The sequence below is a fragment of the Leucoraja erinacea genome, chromosome 31 (assembly GCF_028641065.1).
Source record: "Leucoraja erinacea ecotype New England chromosome 31, Leri_hhj_1, whole genome shotgun sequence".
Classification (NCBI taxonomy): domain Eukaryota; kingdom Metazoa; phylum Chordata; class Chondrichthyes; order Rajiformes; family Rajidae; genus Leucoraja; species Leucoraja erinaceus.
The window spans coordinates 12,205,618-12,229,080 of record NC_073407.1 but is presented as its reverse complement, the minus strand read 5'-3'; the positions used below and the strand labels follow the sequence as shown (position 1 = coordinate 12,229,080).

General features: G+C 43.6%; 1 protein-coding gene across 1 annotated transcript in view; it reads right to left on the bottom strand.

Annotated features, from left to right (window-relative positions):
- Window positions 1-23,463, bottom strand: part of cacna1ba (calcium channel, voltage-dependent, N type, alpha 1B subunit, a) — a 494,356-nt gene that overhangs the window by 250,262 nt on the left and 220,631 nt on the right. Inside the window, exon 8 of the mRNA XM_055659954.1 lies at window positions 13,863-14,050. Within this exon, the coding sequence (XP_055515929.1) occupies window positions 13,863-14,050 (188 nt within the window). The remainder of the gene's footprint in view (window positions 1-13,862; window positions 14,051-23,463) is intronic.

Below are 23,463 nucleotides of genomic sequence, written 5' to 3'. Positions count from 1 at the left end.
TGTTTCCGCACGGTATCTCTAAACTAAATTAAATGATCTGAAAATGAATCATTAGATTGAATGGTGCAAACCCTTTGACGCAATAATAAATTAACGGGATCATTTATATCCGCTGGTGACTTTCGGAAAATGCTGCCAGTATTTCCAGGAGGCACTAAAGCAAATGAGTTAAAAACCCTGCATTAAAACATCATATATCCGAGAAAAATGCTGAATAATTACTCTTGCAAAGCAATGTGCAAGCACATCTGACATGCAGTCCATCTCCGAGACCGTTTGCTTCAAATTTACTCAAATTGGGAAATGGGGACATTTAACGCAAAGACTCAACAGGAATCATATTCATGACAAATCTGGGCCAAATTATTGCATCACTTAATTTACTTTCCCATACTCCTTTCAGACAACTTTATTTGACCTGCCAACGGTTGCATGAAGAAGCAACTCTGGTATGAAATAAATTATGCAGAGCAGGTCATAAATAAAGACCTATCAAAGTTTTCTGGACAAACTGTATAATATAAATCTTTATCTCTGGAACGTCGGAGGTCGAGGGGAGATATGATAGTATATAAAATTATGAGAGGCATAGAAAGAAAGTCAGAACCTTTTCCCCAGGGTGGAAATGTCCAACACTAAAGGGCTTAGCTATAAGGTGAGAGGGGGAATGTTTAATGGAGATGTCCGGAGCAAGTTTTTTTCACAGAGATTCGAGAGAGCCTGGATTGCATTGTCAGCCAGGGTGATGGTGGGGGCAGATACAGGCGTGGCAAAAAAAAAAAAAAAAAAAAAAAAAAAAAAGAGATCAGGTTAACTTGGCATTATTTTCAGCACAAACATTGTGAGCCTGAGCAGTGCTGCACTGTTCTATGTTCTACTAACAGTGCGACAGCATTGATGAGGCTGCACATTTCCCCTATACTATCTAAAGGAAGGAGCACTAATGATACGGGCACACAATTAATACCAAGACTACGACAATGACTGCCATTGATATTGGGACTATGTCTTCATTGCTTGTACACCAATTTTCCCAACTAACTGCCTTTTTCATTCAAGTGACTTTGGGTCCCTGTCCAACTTAAAGTTCTGGAGGAACTTAGCTGGAGGAACTGATAGTCTGAAGAAGGGTCCCAAGCAAAACAATATATGTCCATTCACGCCCAGGTGCTGCATGTGGGCAGTGTTCATCCAGCACTTTGTGCTTTGCTCGAGGTTCCAGCAACTGCAGTCTCTTGTGTCTTCCCTGTTCAATTAGGATTAACTATAAGCATTGATAAGGTGTAAGGACAATCAATAGAAGTCTGAAGAATGGTCTCAACCCGATCCATTCCTTCTCTCCAGAGATGCTGCCTGTACCGCTGTTACTCCAGCATTTTGTGCCTATAATCAATAGGAGTTGGCCTTCATCGCAAGGCTCAATGCTTTTCCCCATGGTCAGCTATTTGGTGATATCTTGGTTGCTCCAATAGACAATAGGTGCAAGAGTAGGCCATTTGGCCTCCGAGCCAGCACCGCCATTCAATGTGATCATGGCTGATCATCCCAAATCAATACCCCGTTCCTGCCTTCTCCCCATAACCGCTGACTCCGCTATCTTTAAGAGTACTATCTAGCTCTTTCTTGAGACTATCCAGAGAACCGGCCTCCACCGCCCTCTGAGGCAGAGAATTCCACAGACTCACAAATCTCTGTGAGAAAAAGTGTTTCCTCATCGCCGTTCTAAATGGCTTACCCTTATTCATAAACTGTGGCCCCTGGTTCTGGACTCCCCCATCCTACCTCTAGCGTGTCCAAACCCTTAATAATCTTATATGCTTCAATGATTCCCTCTCAACCTTCTAAACTCCAGATTATACAAGCCCAGCCACTCCATTCTCTCAGCATATGACAGTCCCGCCATCCTTTGAATTAACCTTGTAAACCAGGCTGTACTCCTTCAATAGCAAGAATGTCCTTCCTCAAATTAGGGGACCAAAACTGCACACAATACTCCAGGTGTGGTCTAACTAGGGCCTTATACAACTGCAGAAGGACCTCTTTGCTGCTATACTCAACTCTTCTTGTTATAAAGTCCAACATGCCATTCGCTTTCTTCACTGCCTGCTGTACCTGCATGCTTACTTTCAATGACTGATGAACAAGAATCCCCAGATCCCATGTACTTCCCCTTTTCCCAACTTTCCCACCATTTAGATAGTAATCTGCCTTCCTGTTTTTGCTACCAAAGTGGATAACCTCACATTTATCCACATTAAACTGCACCTGCCATGCATCTGCCCACTCACCTAACCTGTCCAAGCCACCCTGCATTCTCATAGCATCTTCCTCACAGTTCACACTGCCACCCAGCTTTGTGTCATCTGCAAGTTTGCTAATGTTATTGAATCCCTTCATCTAAATCATCGATGTATATTGTAAATAGCTGCAGTCCCAGCACCGAGCCTTGCGGTACCCCACTAGTCACTGTCTGCCATTCTGAAAGGAACCCGTTAATCCCTACTCTTTATTTCCTGTCTGCCAACCAATTTTCTATCCATGTCAGCACTCTACCCCCAATACCATGTGCCCTAATTTTGCCCACTAATCTCCTATGTGGGACCTCATCAAATGCTTTCTGAAAGTCCAGGTACACTACATCCACTGGCTCTCCCTTGACCATTGTCCTAGTTACATCCTCAAAAAATTCCAGAAGCTTATGATTCCAGATGATTTCCCCTTCGTAAATCCATGCTGACTCAGACCGATCCGGTTACTGGCTATCCAAATGTACCGCTATTTCATCTTTTAGAATTGACTCCAGCATCTTCCCCACCACTGATGTCAGGAACTGGTCTATCATTCCCTGTTTTCTCTCTCCCGCCTTTCTTAAAAAGTGGGATAATATTAGCTACCCTCCAATCCACAGGAACTGATCGTGAATCTATAGAACATTGGAAAATTATCACCAATGTATCCACGATTTCTAGAGCAACTTCCTTAAGTACCCTGGGATGCAGACCACCAGGCCCTGGGGATTTATCAGCCTTCAGACCCATCACCAACACCATTTTCTGCCTAATGTGGATTTTCTTCAGTTCCTCTATCACCCCAGATCCTCTGGCCACTAGTACATCAGGAAGATTGTTTGTGTCCTCCTCAGTGAAGACGGATCCAAAGTACCTGTTCAACTCATCTGCCATTTCCTTGTTCCCCATGATAAATTCACCTTTTCAGTCTTCAAGAGTCCAACTTTGGTCTTAACTAATTTGATTTGAAGATAAAAATATCCGATACAATTTAACACCAGATTCAAAATAAATACAGTATATTTTTGAAGCACCTCAAATTTAAAATCAATCACATTTACAGATTGTGTATAGGCACATACCTACAACAAGAGAACTACATTAAATATATTTTTGTAAACATATTTATCTGTTTTTTATTGACAACTTTACATAAATTTAACCCGCTAATTACATTATTCACAGAATGATTATGCATTTAAGTAAGATTTTATTTAATTTGCAAGGACAGTTATAAAGCCCAATTGCATTGAATAAAATGAGAGCATGATGATTGCCAGCCCCATAACCTAAGCGATGCTGGGCATAACAGCTGGCACTAAATAACACCATGCTTATTTGTAACCAATTCTTAATTGGTTTAATTTGTCACAGATCCATAAAAAATTAAATCTGAATCGGTGTTTATGTCAGCGTCCTGTGATTTCAGAAGAGAGGCTCTCTTTCCCTCAACTCTCCCATAATATAAGTCTTTTACTCCCTGAAATAATTTACTCAGGTCAGCCACTATATAAATGCAAGCTGGTGGAGCAGATTGCACAGGTGAGCAGCTGTTAATTCTGGTTGCTGCTTAAGCAGTCCCTTGGGAATGAGGTTGACTTGTATCCGCACCAGTTCCATAGTTTGCTGATGAGGCCTTGAATGTAAGATCCTTGGATTCTTCCACAGATGGAGCAGGAGATGCCTGACAGGATGGGTACGTGGCTAGTTTCCCAGGCGATGTGCCCATTCTGACATTTATGGGTGGAATGGTGGCGCAGCGGTAGAGTTGCTGCCTTACAGCGGTTACATATTCAGAGACCCGGGTTCGATCCTGACTACGGGTGCTGTCCAAGAATGCACAGGTTTGTAGGTTCGTTGGCTTGGCAAAAATGTAAATTGTCCCTACGTATACTCAGTACAGACAGCGCCTGCAGTCAGGATCTAACCCGCGTCTCCGGCGCTGTAAGGCAGCAACTCTTCCGCTGCGCCACTGTGTCGCCCGTCCGCGGAGCATTTCTTCCGTCTGCCTTGTAATCCCTTCCCACGCTAGAGCTCAAAGAAAAGTGTCTGTTTTGGGAGTCTGGCAACAGAATCACACACCATGGAAATGGTGACCAGGTTGACCAGGACGTCTATCTGAGCAAGTCCCATTTAGATGCATTTGGCTCAAATCCCTCTAAACCTGTTCTATCTAAGTATTGTGACTCTCCTCACCTCTGCAGCTTCCTCTGAGAACTCGTTCCATATACCCACCACCTTCTGGGTGGAAAAAGTTGCCCTTCAGGCCCCTTTTAAATCTTTCCCATCTTACCTTAAACATATGCCCCCAAGCTTTAGACTCTGCTACCCTAGGTGAAAAGACCGTGACCATTCACTTTATCTACAATACAATACAATACAATACAAATTTATTATCATTTGAGCCCCAGTGAGACTCAAACGAAATGTTGTTTCCACAGCCATACAAACAAAGACACTGTCTTACAGACATACACATAATTAAATTCACACAAACATCCATCACAGTGAAGCCACTGTGATGGAAGGCAAGTCTTTTCTCTCCCCTGTTCTCCATGTCTCTCCCGATGTCCAAGCCCCAGGCGGGCGATGATGAGTCCCACGGCCATTTTAGGCTGCGCGGGGCGATTTACGGCCCCGCTCCCGGTCTGAAAGTCCAAGGTTGGAACCCCCACGGGCGATGGTGAGTCCCACGGCCATGAAGCCGTGCCGGGTGATGTTCGTCCCGGTCCGGGTTGTTCCAACCCCGTGACACCGGCTGGAGAAGTCGCGTTGCGGGAGCTCCGGGAAGCGGTCTCTCTCTCTCTCCTCCCAGACCCGCGAGCTCCCGATGTCACAGTCCACCGGACCTGCGGCTGCGTTGCTGGAGCCTCCGAGCCCCAGGAGTCGAGGCGCAGCAGCGAGTCACCACCGCTCCCCACGCTCCAAGGCCGGCCAGCCCCACGATGGTGAGTCCGCAGATCCGCAGCTCCGCAGTCTCCGGGACTGGAGCCCCCGGGTCGTTCAGGTTGGAGGCTGCTCCACGGTGCTAGGCCCCAACGACAGCCGAGACCCGACAGGGAAAAAGTCGGGGCTCCCGGACAGGGAAGAGATTTAAATAGTTTCCCCCTCCCCCCCCGCCCCCCACATTTACACATTTAAAAATACTATTAAAAAACACCAAGCACTACATTTAACTAGACAAAAAATAAAAAAAAGACAGACAGGCTGTAGGGGCCGCTGCAACGGGTGAGTCGCGCCGCCAACTACACCCCTCACCGTATTATAAACCTTGAACAGGTCACCCCGCATCCCCCAATGCTCCAAGAAGTAAAGTCCCAGCCTTTCCAGCCTGGTCTCAGACATGCCAACAATGTGGCCTGCTCAGTGGAACCAATGTTACAGCCGTGTCGCTGGGGCTTCTGCCCTGAGAGAGGACACAAACTTGTTTAGCAAGGAACTGGAGAAACTGGTTTAAACCAAAGATAGACACAAAATGCTGGAGTCGTCAGTGGGTCCGACAGCAGCTCTGGAGAAAAGGAATAGCTGACAATCTGAGACTGAGTCAGGGGAAAGGGAAACGAGAGATATTGAGGGTGATAACGAGAGAGACATAGCACAAATCAATGATAGATATGCAAAAAAGTAATGATGATAAAGGAAGCAGGCCTTTGTTAGCTGAGGGCTAGGTGAAAAATAGTTACAGACAATGAGATTCAACAAGACGACTTAAAAGCAAGTACAATGAGTCGGGTGGGGGAGGGATGGGGAGAGGGGATACTTGAAGTTAGAGTATTCAATATTCCAACTGTTGGGTTGCAAGCAGCACAAGCAAAATATGAGGTGTTGTTTCTCCAATTCGCGTTGGACCTCACTCTTGACAATGGATGTGGCCCAGGACAGAACGGTAAGTGTGGGAATGTGAAGGGGAATTAATGTGTAAGTTAAGGTGTAAGGTAGTGTAAAGTAAGTAAAATCAAAGTAAACTTGTTTATGTTTCCAGTGAATTTGATGGATTTTGTAATGTCAGAGCTGTTGGCATCTTTCCACTGCCGACCAGAAAGACATAGGAAGACGAGGATCACTGCCCCTACACTCTCTCTGCACAATATTTCCAACAAACCACCCGTGAGAATGGAGCGTCATCCTCAGAACTAACGAGAAACTATTCGACGCCTGGTTGCTGCGCTCCAGAACCAAGGACACAGACCTCAGTGGTGGAGCAGTTTTATACTCAATGATAGGCAATGATACTGTATTGTCACATGTACGTGGGTACAGTGAAATGCTTTGTTTTGCACACAATCCAGTAAAATCATACCATAGACAAAGCACAATCGTAGCTCAGTACAAAAGTGTAACAATTGTAGTGGAATCGTAGACTTATGCGGATGACTCTGCTATCTTTGCACATTTGGAGGCCTGCAACAATTAGTTCACGGACCCATTCAAGAAGACAGGCCTTATGCTTAACAAACACGAGGCACAGCTTCTACACCGACCTCTACACGTCACCGATCATCAACAAAAGATGGAAGCTGTGAAAAAGCCCACTTAAGGGCCTGTCCCACTTGGACGTCATTTGCGGGTCACGCAGATGGCGTGTAAAGATTTTGTACATCATAAAATCCTGCGACGTCGCGCTCAGCCGTGCGTCACTGCCTATGTCATCGCGCACCATGCGCGCGTAATACACACCGTGACCAGCAACTACAAATCTATTAGAACTTGCCTTGCCTTGTCTAATTCCCTGAGAGTAGATCAAATATTCCCCTCTCCTTTGTAGGGCCTTCCACATATTGCCTGAGCGCACTTGCCAAAGTCCACCTCACTTTGCACTAAGGTAGTCCCAGTCTATGTTGGGCAAGTTAAAATAGCCTCATTTGATAACCTTGTTAGTCTTGCAGCTGTCCTTCTGAATCTTGGTGACAATTTGGGGCCCATAGTATAAACACAACAAAATGATCATTCCCTCTTTATTTCTCAACTGCACTCATGCAGCCTCACGTCTGAAGAAGGGTCTCAACCTGAAATGTCACCCATTCCTTCTCTCTCAGCCTGTCCCGCTGAGTTACTCCAGTATTTTGTGTGTATCTTCAGTTTAAACCAGCATCTGCAATTTCTTCCTACACATTCCCCTCAGAAATGTCATCTCCTTGTTCTCCTTGATAAATGAAGTAACTCCCCTCCTCTTTTGCCACGGCCTCTTATACGTGTAACTGAGCTGCCTGTCCTGTCCTTTCCTCAACCATCTTTCTGTAATGGTTACAACATCTCACTCCCACACCCTCTAGAGTTCATCCACCTTGCCAGTGCCTTGCCAGTGCATTGGAATAAATCCAATTTAATCCAACTGTCTTTCCATGCTCCTGCCTGTCTTGTCTGAGTTTGAGGTGTTAGATCGAGATAATGATAACAGCCAAAGGCTGTTCAATTTCAATTCCTTCTGCTTGCGAGGATATTCCAGCCTCTGCTCTCCAGAGATTGTTTGCAGTTTTTGTTTGCAATCTTTGCTTGTTTTTGCTACAATCCATTTAGGATTAAATCCTAAACTAACTTAATAGATTTGAAACTATGAGAAACATATTTCAATAAACCCTTAAAGATCACTTTGGTTCGTGTGGATTTAAAATGTTTGATTTAATGTCAAGGGTTATTATTACAATGTTGATGATCAGTGCAGATGGCAGTCACTCACTGCTCCATTCACTGTAATGATGTGTGTGCAAGATAATTAATTGTGGCCTTAATAAACCTGCGGTAATGACAGTTAACCTACAGTTAATTATTGTAAAATTTCACATCCACTATGGACGTTGCATGGATTTCTCTGCTCCAAAGAATTTTGCTGAACACGGAGGATTTTAAGCTTCAGTGGATAAGTGCGATCCTTTAGAAATGAGTAGGGACAGCAAAACAGCCATGTTATAAAAGTGAAGCATGTCCTTTAAATTAAGAATTTGATAAAATCACATATTACTGCCCTACATAATTCATGTGTGTTACAATTTAAAATACAGAGTGCATTGCTGGCATGCACTGTGTATGTAATCAGACTGACTAGAAATGAACCTGGATTATTATCTTCTTTAAGGATACCAGACAGTTTGGATTCAGATACAATATTCAAACATTCATGGTTGATTCTTGAACAATACTGTGTTTTGATAAAGCAAATGTTTGGACAGATGCCTTTTAGCAAATGATTTACAATGCCATTAGTCTACTTGCAGGGGGTGAAGAATATAAGACGCTTGCCCTTTATTATGGAATATAGGAGCCTTTTATGAAATATTATTGTGTCTTGGCACAATTTGTAGCTGTTGATTCCTGTCGCCTTGAAAGAAACCCTGTGAAAGTGTGAAACCTTTACATCGGTGGGACTGCAATCTAATTACACAAAAGGCGTTCACTGCAACGAGACATAAGAACGTTTCAATCACATGGCGTCTGACTATCAAACATTGTTGATCCCCTCTTCACGCCTCTGCCAGGTGTCAGGAGAGCAGGCAGCGCAAGGTATATTAATACACAACAGGAATTCAATTAAGTAGACAGCAGAATATTAAAGTAGAACTTCTAACGTCACGTATACAAGCCTCCCTCACCCTCCACCATCGATTCCAGCTGCACCTCACACTGCTACGGGAAAGCAGCCAACATAATCAAGGGCCACTCATGCCCTAGTCATTTTCTCTTCTACATTCCCTTGACCAGCAGAATATACTAAAGCTTGAATGCGCGTACTGCCAGATACAAGAACAGCTTCTTCCCAGCTTTAAGAAACTTTGAACAAACCTCTCATGGGCTGTAAACTTATCCTCGCGTTGGTGGGTGGCAGTAGACTCATGGGGCGAGGGGGTTGATGAGCATGGGAGAAGGAATAGGCTCCAACAAAATAAGTGGGTACTAGGGACCGATTTGAAACCCTCTGGGAGCCAGCGTACTTGTGTTGAGTAACCTCCTGATTTGTCATAAGAAAATGCAAGGTCAAAAGAAAAACACACAGAGTTGGTCTCTGGATTGGGCCTCGAGTCGACAAGCTGCTGAGTCAGAGGTGAGGAACATCAGCTGTGTTATAGCTGACATCAGAACCTAAAGCTGCCTGAAAACTAGTCTCTGAGACTGGAGGTCCATGTAAATCTGAGCCAAAAAAAACCCATCAAGGAAGGAAAGGACTAAGATGTTCAAACCACTGATGGTTTTTGACAAGTGGAACAGAGGAGAAAGCAGTCAGCTGTGGCTGAAGAGCTGGTAACCAGAAGACTTTGACACAAGGCGAAGTGGGAAATCAACAAGGACAACACTGGAGATGGACACAAAATGCTGGAGTAACTCAGCAGCACTTCTGGAGAAAAAGAATGGGTGACGCATCAGGTTAGAACCGTCCTTCAGACTGAAAGTAGAGGTGGGGTGGAGGGTAATCTGGAGGTGGGAGGCCAGAAGTAATCATGGCTGGCAATAGAGAACGTAAGGAAGAGTGGAGTCCATAATGGTCCCTTGTTCCTATACAAGGACAACACTAGGATACATTTCTTTATGCTTTGTTTCTTGATGGCCTGAAGTAATTCCAAATGAAACTGAATATACAGTGAACAGTTTCAAGTTTACAATATATTCAAGTGAAACACAGCAAGGGCTTTGAGAAAAGAGCAATGGATTGGGATGAATTGGATCAAGGAGCTAATATTCGTACCACAGGCTCTGTCAGTGCTACATCATCCCCTGCCTCCAAAGCACTCCTGCATTATTTGTCCTAATTAAAACAACTCCAATCTTGCTTCACCTTTGGTCCATGCAGTTTGCTGGGAAATCTGCCTTATTTACTGGTCAACTGAAAGTTCTAGTTAATCGAATCAAAACTGTCTCAGTCATTCTCATCTGCAATCTTACTGTGATCTTATCACCAGTACTTCTGAATTTTTAGATTGCATATCTGTGTCATTCATTTTTTTAAATCAATTTCTTCACTTGATATGTTACTTTTAATATTTTGCTGGTGGTTCTGCACAAATACTATAATTACTCTTATCATAAACATGAATATATTGATTTTAATTTTCTGTGTAAATATCATCAATATCCGCTTTCAATTCCGTTCAACTCTGTAAAATTCATTACTTTACATTTGGACATGCTCTCGCTAGTCCTGCACCCAAATCATTGGAGCACAGTGTGAATATCAGTCGTTCTGGCACAAAGTCCTGTTAGGCTTACCATCTCTCCAAGAAAACCCATTAACTCATGCCATTTCCTGCTGTCAAACCAATTTTGAATCCAATTGCACATAGCGACAATGTGAACAAGGTCAAATGAACCATTTTTCTTAAGGGAATGTTGATTTGGGTTCAACATCAACAGGGACATCAGGATTAACTACAGTGTCATCTTTGAAATGGGATCTTTTAGTCAAGTGAGTGAAGCCTTAGTTTAATATTTTCTCAGAAGGCAACAAATTTGATACTCTTTTGAAGTAATCTTGCACACACATGCACACAGTTCCCACAACTGGTCCATCATCCTCTTAAGCCCATAGATTGTTACCTTGGGGTTGTTTCCCCTATTTGTCCCCCTATTCGTGCTCAAGCACAATGCTTGGATCTGTGGAGTATCTTGGCACATTTGGAGTCACTGGGTTATACGGCATAGAAACAGGCCCTTCAGCCCAACTTGCCCATGCTGATCAAGATGCTCCCACCTTAGCCCCACCTTAGATGACATTAGTCCCACCTGCCCGCATTTTGCAAGGGAAGTGAAGTGCAAACAGTGGTTAACTTGGTGGATCTTCAACCATTCAAAATAGTCCCGCTCAAAGAAACTTAATCGAACAGCAACTATGAAGAGGTTGATTTGTTCATTACCTCTCGCTGTCCCAAGAAAATAAAAAAATTTAAAAAACAGCTCCCAATCCTGGCTCTCTGAGCGTAGCAAGGTCCAGGCAATCAAATTATGATGAATTAATCAAATATTGACTAATGCCCTCACTGAAGATGAGAACAGTTGATTTTCACTTAGTTACCAGTAGTGGGATAATCCAAATCTGCTTTGTCCTGTGATATTTGTAGACGCATTATTTGAGAAACTTTCCGTTGTTACATAGAGACATAAGAGATTGCAGATGCTGAAATCTTGAGCAAACACAATGTGCTGGCAGTCAAGCAGCGTCTGGACAGGCGACTTGAGTCAAGACACTTCCCTGACCAAAAAGAGTCCCAACCCAAACGTGGTCTGTTCATTCCCTCCACAGATGCTGCCTGACCTGCTGAGTTCCTCCAGCACTTTGTGTTTTATTTTGCTATATATTGTTTCCTACTGATGCAAGAAGGTAAAAGGCCATAAGACATGGGAGCAGAATTAGGTCATTCAGCCCATCTAGTCTGCTCCAAGTTCAAAGTAACTGAGCCACACAAATCAGTGCTGTGCTGCAACACAAGTCTGTTTGTTCATGCAGATGAAATCCTTTTTCCAGCTACTTTTACTCAACAAGGCTCAAGGTACGCCAACACACAGAGCAAAATACAATTTGTGCCAGAACCGGTGGGGCACTGAATTGTAACAGCATTCATTGCATATTTCAATACAGAATAAAAAAGGCTCCCACTGCAATTTATCAACCAAATAAAATGACAAAAGGAATACTGAATGATTTCTCTTCATCAATTAACGGGACAGTCAGATAAACAATCATAGCGAAGGTAGATAAAAATGCTGGAAAAACTCAGCGGGTGAGACAGCATCTATGGAGCAAAGGAAAAGGTGACGTTTTGGGTCGAGACCCTTCTTGTCGACCCGAAACGTCACCTTTTCCTTTGCTCCATAGATACTGCCTCACCCTCTGAGTTTCTCCAGCATTTTTATCTACCTTTGATTTTGCCAGGGTCTGCAGTTCCTTCTTAAACAATCAAACTGAGCTCACCTTCCAAGAATGCAGAGGTGTGCAGCCTTACCTCATGAGAATCTGCAGTGGCTACTGTGTTATTCTGTCACTGAATAATTACTGCAGAAAACTTACATTAATTTACCTAATTTCTTAAAGATACACTTGGACCTCATTTTGCTCAGGACATATGCATCAATTCAAGTTCCTCCAAAGCTTATATAGGCAAACCCCACATTACGAGAAGCAGCTGACCAAAGGCTGGAGGAACTCAGCGGCTCAGGCAGCATCTGTTGAAGGAATGGACAGAGGTTCAGGTTGGGATCCTTCGTCAGTCTGAAGAAGGATCCTCACTCAAAACGTGGTCTGCCCATCCCCTCCGTAGATGCTGCCTGACTGACTGGGTTCCTCTGACCATTGTATTTTGCTCAAACATCCAGTATCGGCAGTTTCCTGTGTCTCCATTAACATAGAACAGAGAACAGTATAGCTCCGGAACAGACCCTTCAACCCACGTAGTCCTTACCGAACATGATGCCAAGTTGTGTTGGGTCTGCACGTGATTCATATCCCCCCATTCCCTGCCTATCCATGTGCCTATCCCAAAGTATCTTAAATGTCACGATCATATCTGCTTCCACCACCACCCCTGGCAGCAAGGTCCAAGCACTCACCACTCTTTATGTGCTGTAAATAACTTATGCTGCACTCTCCTTTAAACTTTGCCTCTCTCAACTTAAACCTATACCTACAGTCTTCGACATTACCACCCTGGGGAAAAAAGGTTCTGATTGTCTACCCCATCTATACCTCCTCCTACATCCAGAGATCTAGACAGCCTTCCAAATCCATAGTGTATTTCTCACAATCGAGACTAAGCTTCGATAGGCAATTAATATTTTATTTTTAGGAAGGCGTGATGTTTTGGGTCGAGATCCTTCATCAGGCTGATCACAGATGGATGCTCAACAGCTGTAGCAAGGCTTGCATGCTATCATGGCAAAACCAGTTAGAATAAGTGGCAATGAAGCATCTCTTACTGATGGGCCTCAATGGCTTTTGTGCACGCTCTGAAAGGGAGAATAATGACACACCTGCATGAGCTCCCACAACTGGTCATAACTCTGTGATCTGTGTCCGAGGACAATCGCGGAGCATCCTTCAATCCATGCAAAGCTCCCGTCCCAGGCAGTACACTTGGCCTCTGCAGACGTCTTCAGTCTCTCGCTTCTGTGGTCTGAAGATCTCACCTGCTTCATAAAGGCATATATTGTACCAGTGCCTATGGTGACCTGCCTCACTGACCACCGACAGGTAACACTTACATCTACTCAAGTGAAGTGTGCTGAGAAGTTGGTTATGGTGCAAATCCTACCTCAGAATTGACCGAGATCCACTTTAATTTAACTATCTCCACAACAAGCCAACAGCAGACGCTATTTCACTGGCTCCCCACTCTGCTCTGGATCATATGGATAACAAAAATGCATACGTCAAATTCATAGATTCAAGAACCGCTTCCTCCCGGCTGTGATCAGATTCTTGAACAAACTTCTCAAATGCTAAGATCATAAGATTATGAAATGTAGGAGCAGAATTAGGCCATTCAGCCCACCGAGTCTGCTCCATCATTAGATCAAGGCTGATCTATTTTTCCCTCTCAACCACAAGAACCACCTGCCATTCCTAAAACTGTGCAGTGTGTGATCTGTACTCACATTGTAAAGAATGTCAGTCCACCCTTCCATGGTGATGCACTGGAAGACTGTGAGAACAGCAAATAGGATGTTGTCGAAATTTGTAATCCCATAGTTGGGTCCATTCCAGTAGCCACTACAAATGGTTCCATTCGGACACAATCGTGAAGGAGCAGCAATCCCACATGGAAATTCTTCCACTGGCTGATCTAGACAGAAACAATTGTCCAACATTTCAGTTCATTGTTAAATTATTTTGCAGTACTGTAAAAAAATGTAAATACTAATCACCTCAAAGTCACATTAGACAAATTAACTCTAGTTAGTTTTTCAGTCAATGCTTGAGTTTGAGTTTAGTTTATTGTCACGTGGACCGAGGTGCAGCGAAAAGCTTTTGTTGTGTGCTAACCAGCATGCGGAAAGACAATACACGATTACAATCGAGCCGTCCACAGTGTATAAATACATGATAAGACGAATAACATGAATAATGTTTAATGCAAGATAAAGTCCAGTAAAGTCAAATCAAATATAGTCCAAGGATCTCCAATGAGGTAGATGGCAGCTCAGGACTGCTCTATACATGTTGGTAGGTTCCAGCTAACCTATTGAATCTTTATCAAAATATTGCTCTTCATTTGTCCACTAGGAGGTGTGTAATGGTAGCCCAGGCAGAGATGTCACACCTGGCAGTGTCCTTCCCTTACAAACCAAAGGAACGCAAATTGTATTTGGCTGTGGTAACATGAGCAGCTGCCAAGCCAAGCAACCCAGCCCGAGGGAAACTGGTAGCATCAGGCAGTTATCCAGAAGAGTGCGGTATGGCATGTTGAAGACCAACTCAATATTACAGGCTTTTAAAAGGCTGCTATTTCTATGTACACATAGCAATAGGGTTAAAGATTTTAGTGAAATGGTCTAGCAAAATTTATTATCCTTGAAGCTAAACTGAAAAAAAGGTCCAAATGCAGACAACATCAAAAGCTAGTTTGTACCAGGGAGCTGAAACAGATTTTTCTTTCAATGTATATTTTTACAGCCAGTATACATTTATTTGGCTGGCTATAGAGAGTTATGAATGCATTTGCAAAGCATTTCATCCAAACTTAGATTTTCTTTTTAGATACATTTCTTTATAAAATCTTGGGAACTGGGTAGAACATCAATGAATTAGTGGGTGGAATTTGGTCAGAATATGATTTCACTCAAGGCAATGTGAGTGCAGAGGGAATGCAACTGTTCTAAGGTCAGAGAGTTGAAACCCAATTGCCCAGAAACTGAGCTGCTGTGTATTTTGTACATGGGTCATGTATAGAATCACATTGCACACGTTTACACAAATTTCCAGCTGATATTCTCAACTTTCATTTGTACATATATTACAACATGCCTGACACTCAACTTTGTCGTGTGAGTGTCTGTCTTCAACATAACCACAATGTTCCTGTTGCTGACACTGGAGCCAATCTCAAATGATTTTGACCTGAATAATGGTGACCTTGCGCGTGTTAAGTGACAGGAATTCATGCAGCATTAACCAAGTTTCCATTGCCACATTTATTTTCTGCATTATGCAGTCTGACCAATGCATCTAACCCATAATGATATATTTTCAGGAAGGAACTGCAGATGCTAGTTTAAAACGAAAATGCTGGAGTAGCTTGGCAGGAAAGGCAGCATCTCTGGAGAAAAGGAATGGGTGACGTTTTGGGTTAAGACCCTTCTTCAGACTGAAGAATGTCTGCCTGACCCACTGAGGTATTCCAGCATTTTGTGTCTATCTTCATGATAGATTTTCAGGTATTTTAAACTTGGCCGTTATTGGAATTACCCAAAGAAGCAATCGGCTTGGGTACAGTAATACACTCAATCCTACATAACTACTTTGTTCAGTCTGTTTAATATGCAAAAACAATTATCATCTGATGGTGAACAGATGCATCACTAAAAGATAAACATGATGCACAATAATATCCATTAGCAAAAGGCCAAATGGTTCCTTATATTGCATCTCTTAGTCCCTGTTGTAACGATATATTTTATCATCTTTCTACAGCCAACCTTATTCGAATCTCACAAGCAGGACAACCAGATCCAACATTCTGCCCCAGTTGAACCACAGACCTGGGGTGCAGTAGATCGTGAGATAAACATACATCTTTGACACCAGTGTCGACCTTGAAAAGATTAAACCTCGTTGTCTCATTTTGGTCCTGACTTGACATTAAGCCAAACACTGGCCCTAATGAGTCTCCCGCATAACCATGCTGCTAGGAACCACCTGGTCTCATCTGAAGGAAGATTTCCTTTGGGTACTACGTATTATTTGTTAACGCGTTTACAATGCCAATGCATAGAGCTCACAGTGAAAACCTAGCCAGTCAGTACGTTTCATTGCAGTGTGGTATCTCTTGAGATCAGAAACCCAGCTGGACACGTGGGTCAGGGTAAAGGACCCTTCACTCTTTTGAAACTTTTGAAACACTATCAGCACCAGAAACATGCCGACTCTTTGTGAGTTGCCCAGGTGAAGTCTGTGTGTGCAAAAACAAAGAATCTCACTCTACCTGGGTACAGATGACAATAATGTACCATTGAATCATTGAATTGACAGGATCAACAAAAGCTCAACAAGAAGTCAGCCAAACATCAGTGGTAGACAAAAGTGCTGGAGAAACTCAGCGGGTGCAGCAACATCAATGGACCGAAGGAAATAGTCAACGTTTCAGACTGAAGAAGGGTTTTGGCCCGAAATGTTGCCTATTTCTTTCGCTCCATAGATGCTGCCTCACCTGCTGAGTTTCTCCAGCACTTTTGTCTACCTTCGATGTTCCAGCATCTGCAGTTCCTTTGTAAACCAAACATCAGTGGCCTTGATTTTATGCCTCACCTCCTTCAGTGAAGGGAAGGCTGGAGATGGCAGCGTTGAAATCTCAACATTCAGGCACCCACCTCATGCTCACCTATTTAAAACTGAATAAAGGCCCATCAGACCATTCACCGCAGTCCCGTCAAAGGCAAATGAACGCTCAAATGAATGCTCCGGTGACATAACCTATGCTACAATGTAAATTAAAAGGGAAGTTCCACGTGACAGGTGAAGATTCATGGTGGCAGATCGGTGGAATCTAATTGAATCTTGTCTGATTTATCTGATGGGACTTCATATTGTATTTCCAACCAGCTATAAATCACGCTCTAACTCAAGCATTACCGTTGCAATTTTAATCTCACAACTTGACGAAAAGGAGACATCTGTATTTCACTGCTTTCTATACTTTTGTTGGCTTCTCAGTAACTCAGTCCAATCAACTCTCACCACTCTGATGTGTCTCAATTTATGGGCCCTAAACAAATGCATCACTGAGAAATAGTTTTCAGGAGCAGACTGCAACGTTTGATTTATATAGAAAATATAGCGACTGCTAAACTGATGGCAGCCTTTTACTAATCACCAAGAACATCACTTTTAATATTGAGATGAGGCTCCTCCATTCGCTTCAGACATGAATTGCTCAATTCATTATGTGCAGGAAGGAACTGAAGATGGTGGTTTACACAGAAATTAGACTCAACATCTTTGAGTAACTCAGCGGGACAGGCAGCATCTCTGGAGAGAAGGAATGGGTGACGTTTCTGGTCGGGAATCCTTCTTCAGACTGAAGAAGAGTCTCGACCCCCAACGTCACCCATTCCTTCTCTCCAGAGATGCTGCCTGTCCCGCTGAGTTACTCCAGCATTTTGTGTCTATCGTCCTTAATTCATTATTCTGGTCAGAGTTTAAGACCCTTCAGCTGTGACCAGTCTGTTCTGTGTCTAAAGTTGAAGGGATGCACAGAGAGTGTGTCCATATGCTGTTTCATGAATTCAGGAAACCACTATGTCCCTTGTTGATCTGAAACAACCGCTGGCCAGGCCAAGTCTAAGATAGAGTAAAAGGGCAAGGCAGGTGGGAGTAAGAAGCTTGGACGATGAGAGAAATTGAGGCTCTGGTCAGGAAAAAATGCGACAGGTATCTGCAGGTGGGATCATGCTCTTCCGTGGAGGAGTTTTAGGAATTGAGGAAAATACTTTAGTTTAGTTTAGAGATATGGCACGGAAACAGGCCCTTTAGACCCACCGGGTCCGCGCCGACCAGCGATCCCCGCACATGAATACTATCCTATACCCACCAGGGACTTTTTTTTTTTACAGTTACCAAGCCAATTAACCTACAAATCAACACATTGTTGGAGTGTGGGAGGAAACCGAAGATCTTAGGAAATAAGAAGGGTAAAAAGGAGGGAGGACATAGCTCTGGCAGATAATGTGAAGGAAATTCCAAAGATAATTTATGCCCATTAAGGGAAAGGGAGAAACTGGGAGATCAATGGAACTGGGAGAGAAAAGGGAGAAGAATGCCCCTCAGGAAACATAGAAACATAGAAATTAGGTGCAGGAGTAGGCCATTCAGCCCTTCGAGCCTGCACCGCCATTCAATATGATCATGGCTGATCATCCAACTCAGTATCCCGTACCTGCCTTCTCTCCATACCCCCTGATCCCCTTCGCCACAAGGGCCACATCTAACTAACTCCCTCTTAAATATAGCCAATGAACTGGCCTCAACTACCCTCTGTGGCAGAGAGTTCCAGAGATTCACCACTCTCTGTGTGAAAGGAACCAAAACAGTCATCTGTGTGTGCAGCTGCAGGGGATCAGCAAGTTCGACCGCTACGCCACCTTGCCACCCACAGCTAAACCAAGTGATCCAAGAAAACATTTACATATTTTAGGCAGCAATTACAGAGGAATAACTGTGATAAAAAGTGCTGAGAGAATGCACAGTGACTTGACCTGCCTTTGAGGGAGAAAGAAAAAAGAACTAGGAATTGAAATTTATAACTCATGTTTGATCATCCCACATTTTGATTAATTTAATCAATTCTAACGTGCCAAGCACATGGATCTATTTCTGTTGCACTCAATTTCCTGTTTGTCATTCTTGTTATCGTTTGACTTCTGTATTGTTTATGTCACAAAAATCAATGCCACGTTTAGATGAACAGAACAGCCCGAAATTATTGAACGCAAGGTTTGTTTTTACTGTTGTCGCAAGGGGTAAGCTCATCAGTCTTCTCCCTCTAGTTACAGAGAACAGTACAGCACAGGAACAGGCCCACAATGACCTGGCCAAACATGACGCCAAGTTATACTACTCCTCTGCCTGCACATGATCCATCTTCCTCCATTCCCTGCCAATTGTGTCTGTCTAAAAGCCTCTTAAACACCACAATTGTATCTGCTTCCACCACCACCCACAACTCTCCGAGTACAAAAAAAACCTGTTACAACTGTTGGTCACTTCCAAGGGAGCAGTTATACGTCAACCACATTCCTCTACTTCTGGAGACCCCAGAACTCTAACCTAGGTGTTGGCAGCTGAGGAAGATGAATGAACTGGGGAAGTCTTCTTCACATTCAGCAGATCCACTGTCAACATTACTGACCCTAACTTTACATAGAATTCCAGACAATAAAATTAGAGCCATAGAGACATACAACATGGAAACAGCCCCCTTGGCTCATCTTGCCCATATCAGCTTCTTATAGAAACTTACAGAATTCTTAAGGGGTTGGACAGGCTAGATGCAGGAAGATTAGTCCCGATGTTGGGGAGGTCCAGAACAAGGGGTCACAGTTTAAGGATAAGAGGGAAGTCTTTTAGGACTGAGATGAGAAAATCATTTTTCACACAGAGAGTGGTGAATCTGTGGAATTCTCTGCCACAGAATGTAGTTGAGGCCAGTTCATTGGCTATATTTAAGAGGGAGTTAGATGTGGCCCTTGTGGCTAAAGGGATCAGGGGGCATGGAGAGAAGGCAGGTATGGGATACTGAGTTGGATGATCAGCCATGATCATATTGAATGGCGGTGCAGGCTCGAAGGGCCGAATGGCCTAATCCTGCACCTATTTTCTATGTTTCTATGTTTCTAACATGCCCCCATCTGCACTTGGCCCACCTTTGGCCCATATCCCTCTCAACCTCTTCTCTCCTCGTAGCTGTCCAAATGTCTCTTAATTGAATTTTAATTACTGATTGACTGTGGCAATATTTGAACTTGTGGCTTCAGATTGTTAGCCTGGGACTTTGGAATGACTAAATCAGCAATTGGAGTGCTTTGTTGACACTCCCACCAAGCAGTATAGAAGCGCAGAGCAGCTGTTCAAAGAGAGCAGGTTGCACCTTGCCTCATCTCCAAAATCCCAACACAGCAGTAGAATTGCTGATCAGTCTCAACTATCAAATTCTGTTCATTAAACAAATTATCCATGCCTGAATCCAGTTACCAGTCATGATTTGTCTGTTAATGGACAAAAACAGGTTTTATTTTAATTGTTGGAGTAGAAACATAGAAATTAGAAATTAGGTGCAGGAGTAGGCCATTCGGCCCTTCGAGCCTGCATCGCCATTCAATATGATCATGGCTGATCATCCAACTCAGTATCCCGTACCTGCCTTCCCTCCATACCCTCTGATCCCCTTGGCCACAAGGGCCACATCTAACTCCCTCTTAAATATAGCCAATGAACTGGCCTCAACTACCCTCTGTGGCAGAGAGTTCCAGAGATTCACCACTCTCTGTGTGAAAAAAAGTTCTCCTCATCTCGGTTTTAAAGGATTTCCCCCTTATCCTTAAGCTGTGACCCCTTGTCCTGGACTTCCCCAACATCGGGAACAATCTTCCTGCATCTAGCCTGTCCAACCCCTTAAGAATTTTGTAAGTTTCTATAAGATCCCCTCTCAATCTCCTAAATTCTAGAGAGTATAAACCAAGTCTATCCAGTCTTTCTTCATAAGACAGTCCTGACATCCCAGGAATCAGTCTGGTGAACCTTCTCTGCACTCCCTCTATGGCAATAATGTCCTTCCTCAGATTTGGAGACCAAAACTGCACGCAATACTCCAGGTGTGGTCTCACCAAGACCCTGTACAACTGTAGTAGAACCTCCCTGCTCCTATACTCAAATCCTCTTGCTATGAAAGCCAACATACCATTCGCTTTCTTCACTGCCTGCTGCACCTGCATGCCTACCTTCAATGACTGGTGTACCATGACACCCAGGTCTCGCTGCATCTCCCCCCCCCTTTCCCAATCGGCCACCATTTAGATAATAGTCTGCTTTCCCGTTTTTGCCGCCAAAATGGATAACCTCATATTTATCCACATTATACTGCATCTGCCAAACATTTGCCCACTCACCCAGCCTATCCAAGTCACCTTGCATTCTCCTAGCATCCTCCTCACAGCTAACACTGCCCCCCAGCTTAGTGTCATCCGCAAACTTGGAGATATTGCCTTCAATTCCCTCATCCAGATCATTAATATATATTGTAAATAGCTGGGGTCCCAGTACTGAGCCTTGCGGCACCCCACTAGTCACTGCCTGCCATTGTGAAAAGGACCCGTTTACTCCTATTCTTTGCTTCCTGTTTGCCAGCCAGTTCTCTATCCACATCAATACTGAACCCCCAATGCCATGTGCTTTAAGTTTGTATACTAATCTCTTATGTGGGACCTTGTCGAAAGCCTTCTGGAAGTCCAGATACACCACATCCACTGGTTCTCCCCTATCCACGCTACTAGTTACATCCTCGAAAAATTCTATAAGATTCGTCAGACATGATTTACCTTTCATAAATCCATGCTGACTTTGTCCAATGATTTCACCACTTTCCAAATGTGCTGCTATCCCATCTTTAATAGCTGACTCTAGCAGTTTCCCCACTACCGATGTTAGACTAACTGGTCTGTAATTCCCCGTTTTCTCTCTCCTTCCCTTCTTAAAAAGTGGGGTTACGTTTGCTACCCGCCAATCCTCTGGAACTACTCCAGAATCTAAAAAGTTTTGAAAGATTATTACTAATGCATCCACTATTTCTGGAGCTACTTCCTTAAGTACTCTGGGATGCAGCCTATCTGGCCCTGGGGATTTATCGGCCTTTAATCCATTCAATTTACCCAACACCACTTCCCGACTAACCTGGATTTCACTCAATTCCTCCACCTCCTTTGACCCGCGGGCCCCTGCTATTTCCGGCAGATTATTTATGTCTTCCTTAGTGAAGACGGAACCAAAGTAGTTATTCAATTGGTCAGCCATATCCTGGTTCCCCATGATCAACTCACCTGTTTCTGACTGCAAGGGACCTACATTTGTTTGAACTAATCTCTTTCTTTTCACATAGCACGTAGCTGCAAGAACTTAAGACTCAAGGGTCACCAATTTCCTAGATGTTACACCGATAATCTTGACTGATACACACTCTATGACTGTGACCACGTGACCAACTAATTCCCATATATCAGTGCAAGCTTTCCAAGCGTCTCATTGTATAAACTACCAAAATATGCCCCACTCTGCAGTCAAAGCCACAGTGAGACCTGAAGTTGTCAAGAGTGTTTTATTGTCTTGTGTCCCAGAACAGAACAATGAAATTCTTACTTTATTTATTTGTCGGAGTAATACGTTTACACATCTGTTGTGCTGCTGCAAGTAGGAATTTACTCAAACTCCCCTGACATCAGTCTGAAGAAGAGTCTCAACCTGAAACGTCACCCATTCCTTCTCTCCAGAGATGCTCCCTGTCCCGCTGAACTACTCCAGCATTTTGTGTCTATCTTCGATTTAAACCAGCATCTGCAGTTCCTTCCTACACAGTAAGAATTTCATTGTTCTGTTTCGGGACATATCACAATAATACACTCCTGAGGTTTTGTGCAATGCATATTCTGTTATAATTAAAGTGCGTGCACTTGCTGCTTTAAATTGCTCTCTCCAAATATCTTGGGGAGAGATACTGAGACATGATGTCAGTACTGCCGTTGGATAACATTTAGTCTCCAAGCATGAATCCTGTTGGCAGGCATGAAACTCCCAGTTGAGGAAACCTACATCACACTGCCAAAGGTGAGCGGAGTGATCCCTCAACGTACAAATGGAATGCGTGCTGGACCAAGCTGCTAGATTTCCAGGCAAATAATCAGTCGCAGAAATGAAGTTTGCTGAGAGAAAATCACACGGTGATGATTGAGATGCAGGTGCTATCACAACGTCTAAAAAACATTTAGACAGGTACATGGATGGGATAGGTTTAGAGAGGTATGGGCCAAATGCAGGGCGGTGGGACTAGTGTAGATGGGACATGTTGGTTGGTGTGGGCAAGTTGGGGCGAAGTGCCCGTTACCACGCTGTATGACTCTCTGACCCTATTGAGCTTCAGCAGATAAACCACAGAAAATAAGTTATTGAAAATCATAAAACAGCAGTAAAATCTGAAATAAAACTCTATTCTCAGCAGGACTGGCAGCGTTCTGGAGGGAGACAACTCAAGATTATGCATGTGAAGTGAAAGAGATAGGCTGCAGATGAAATGTCCACCACAAGTTAGAGTCATAGAGTGATACAGTGTGGAAACAGGCACGTTGGTCCAACTTGCCCACACCGGCCAACATGTCCCAGCTACACTAGTCCCACCTGCCAGCATTTGTTCCATATCCCTCCAAACATGTCCCATCCATGTACCTGTCTAACTCCATCTTTAATGTTGGGATAGTCCCTACCTCAACTACCTCCTCT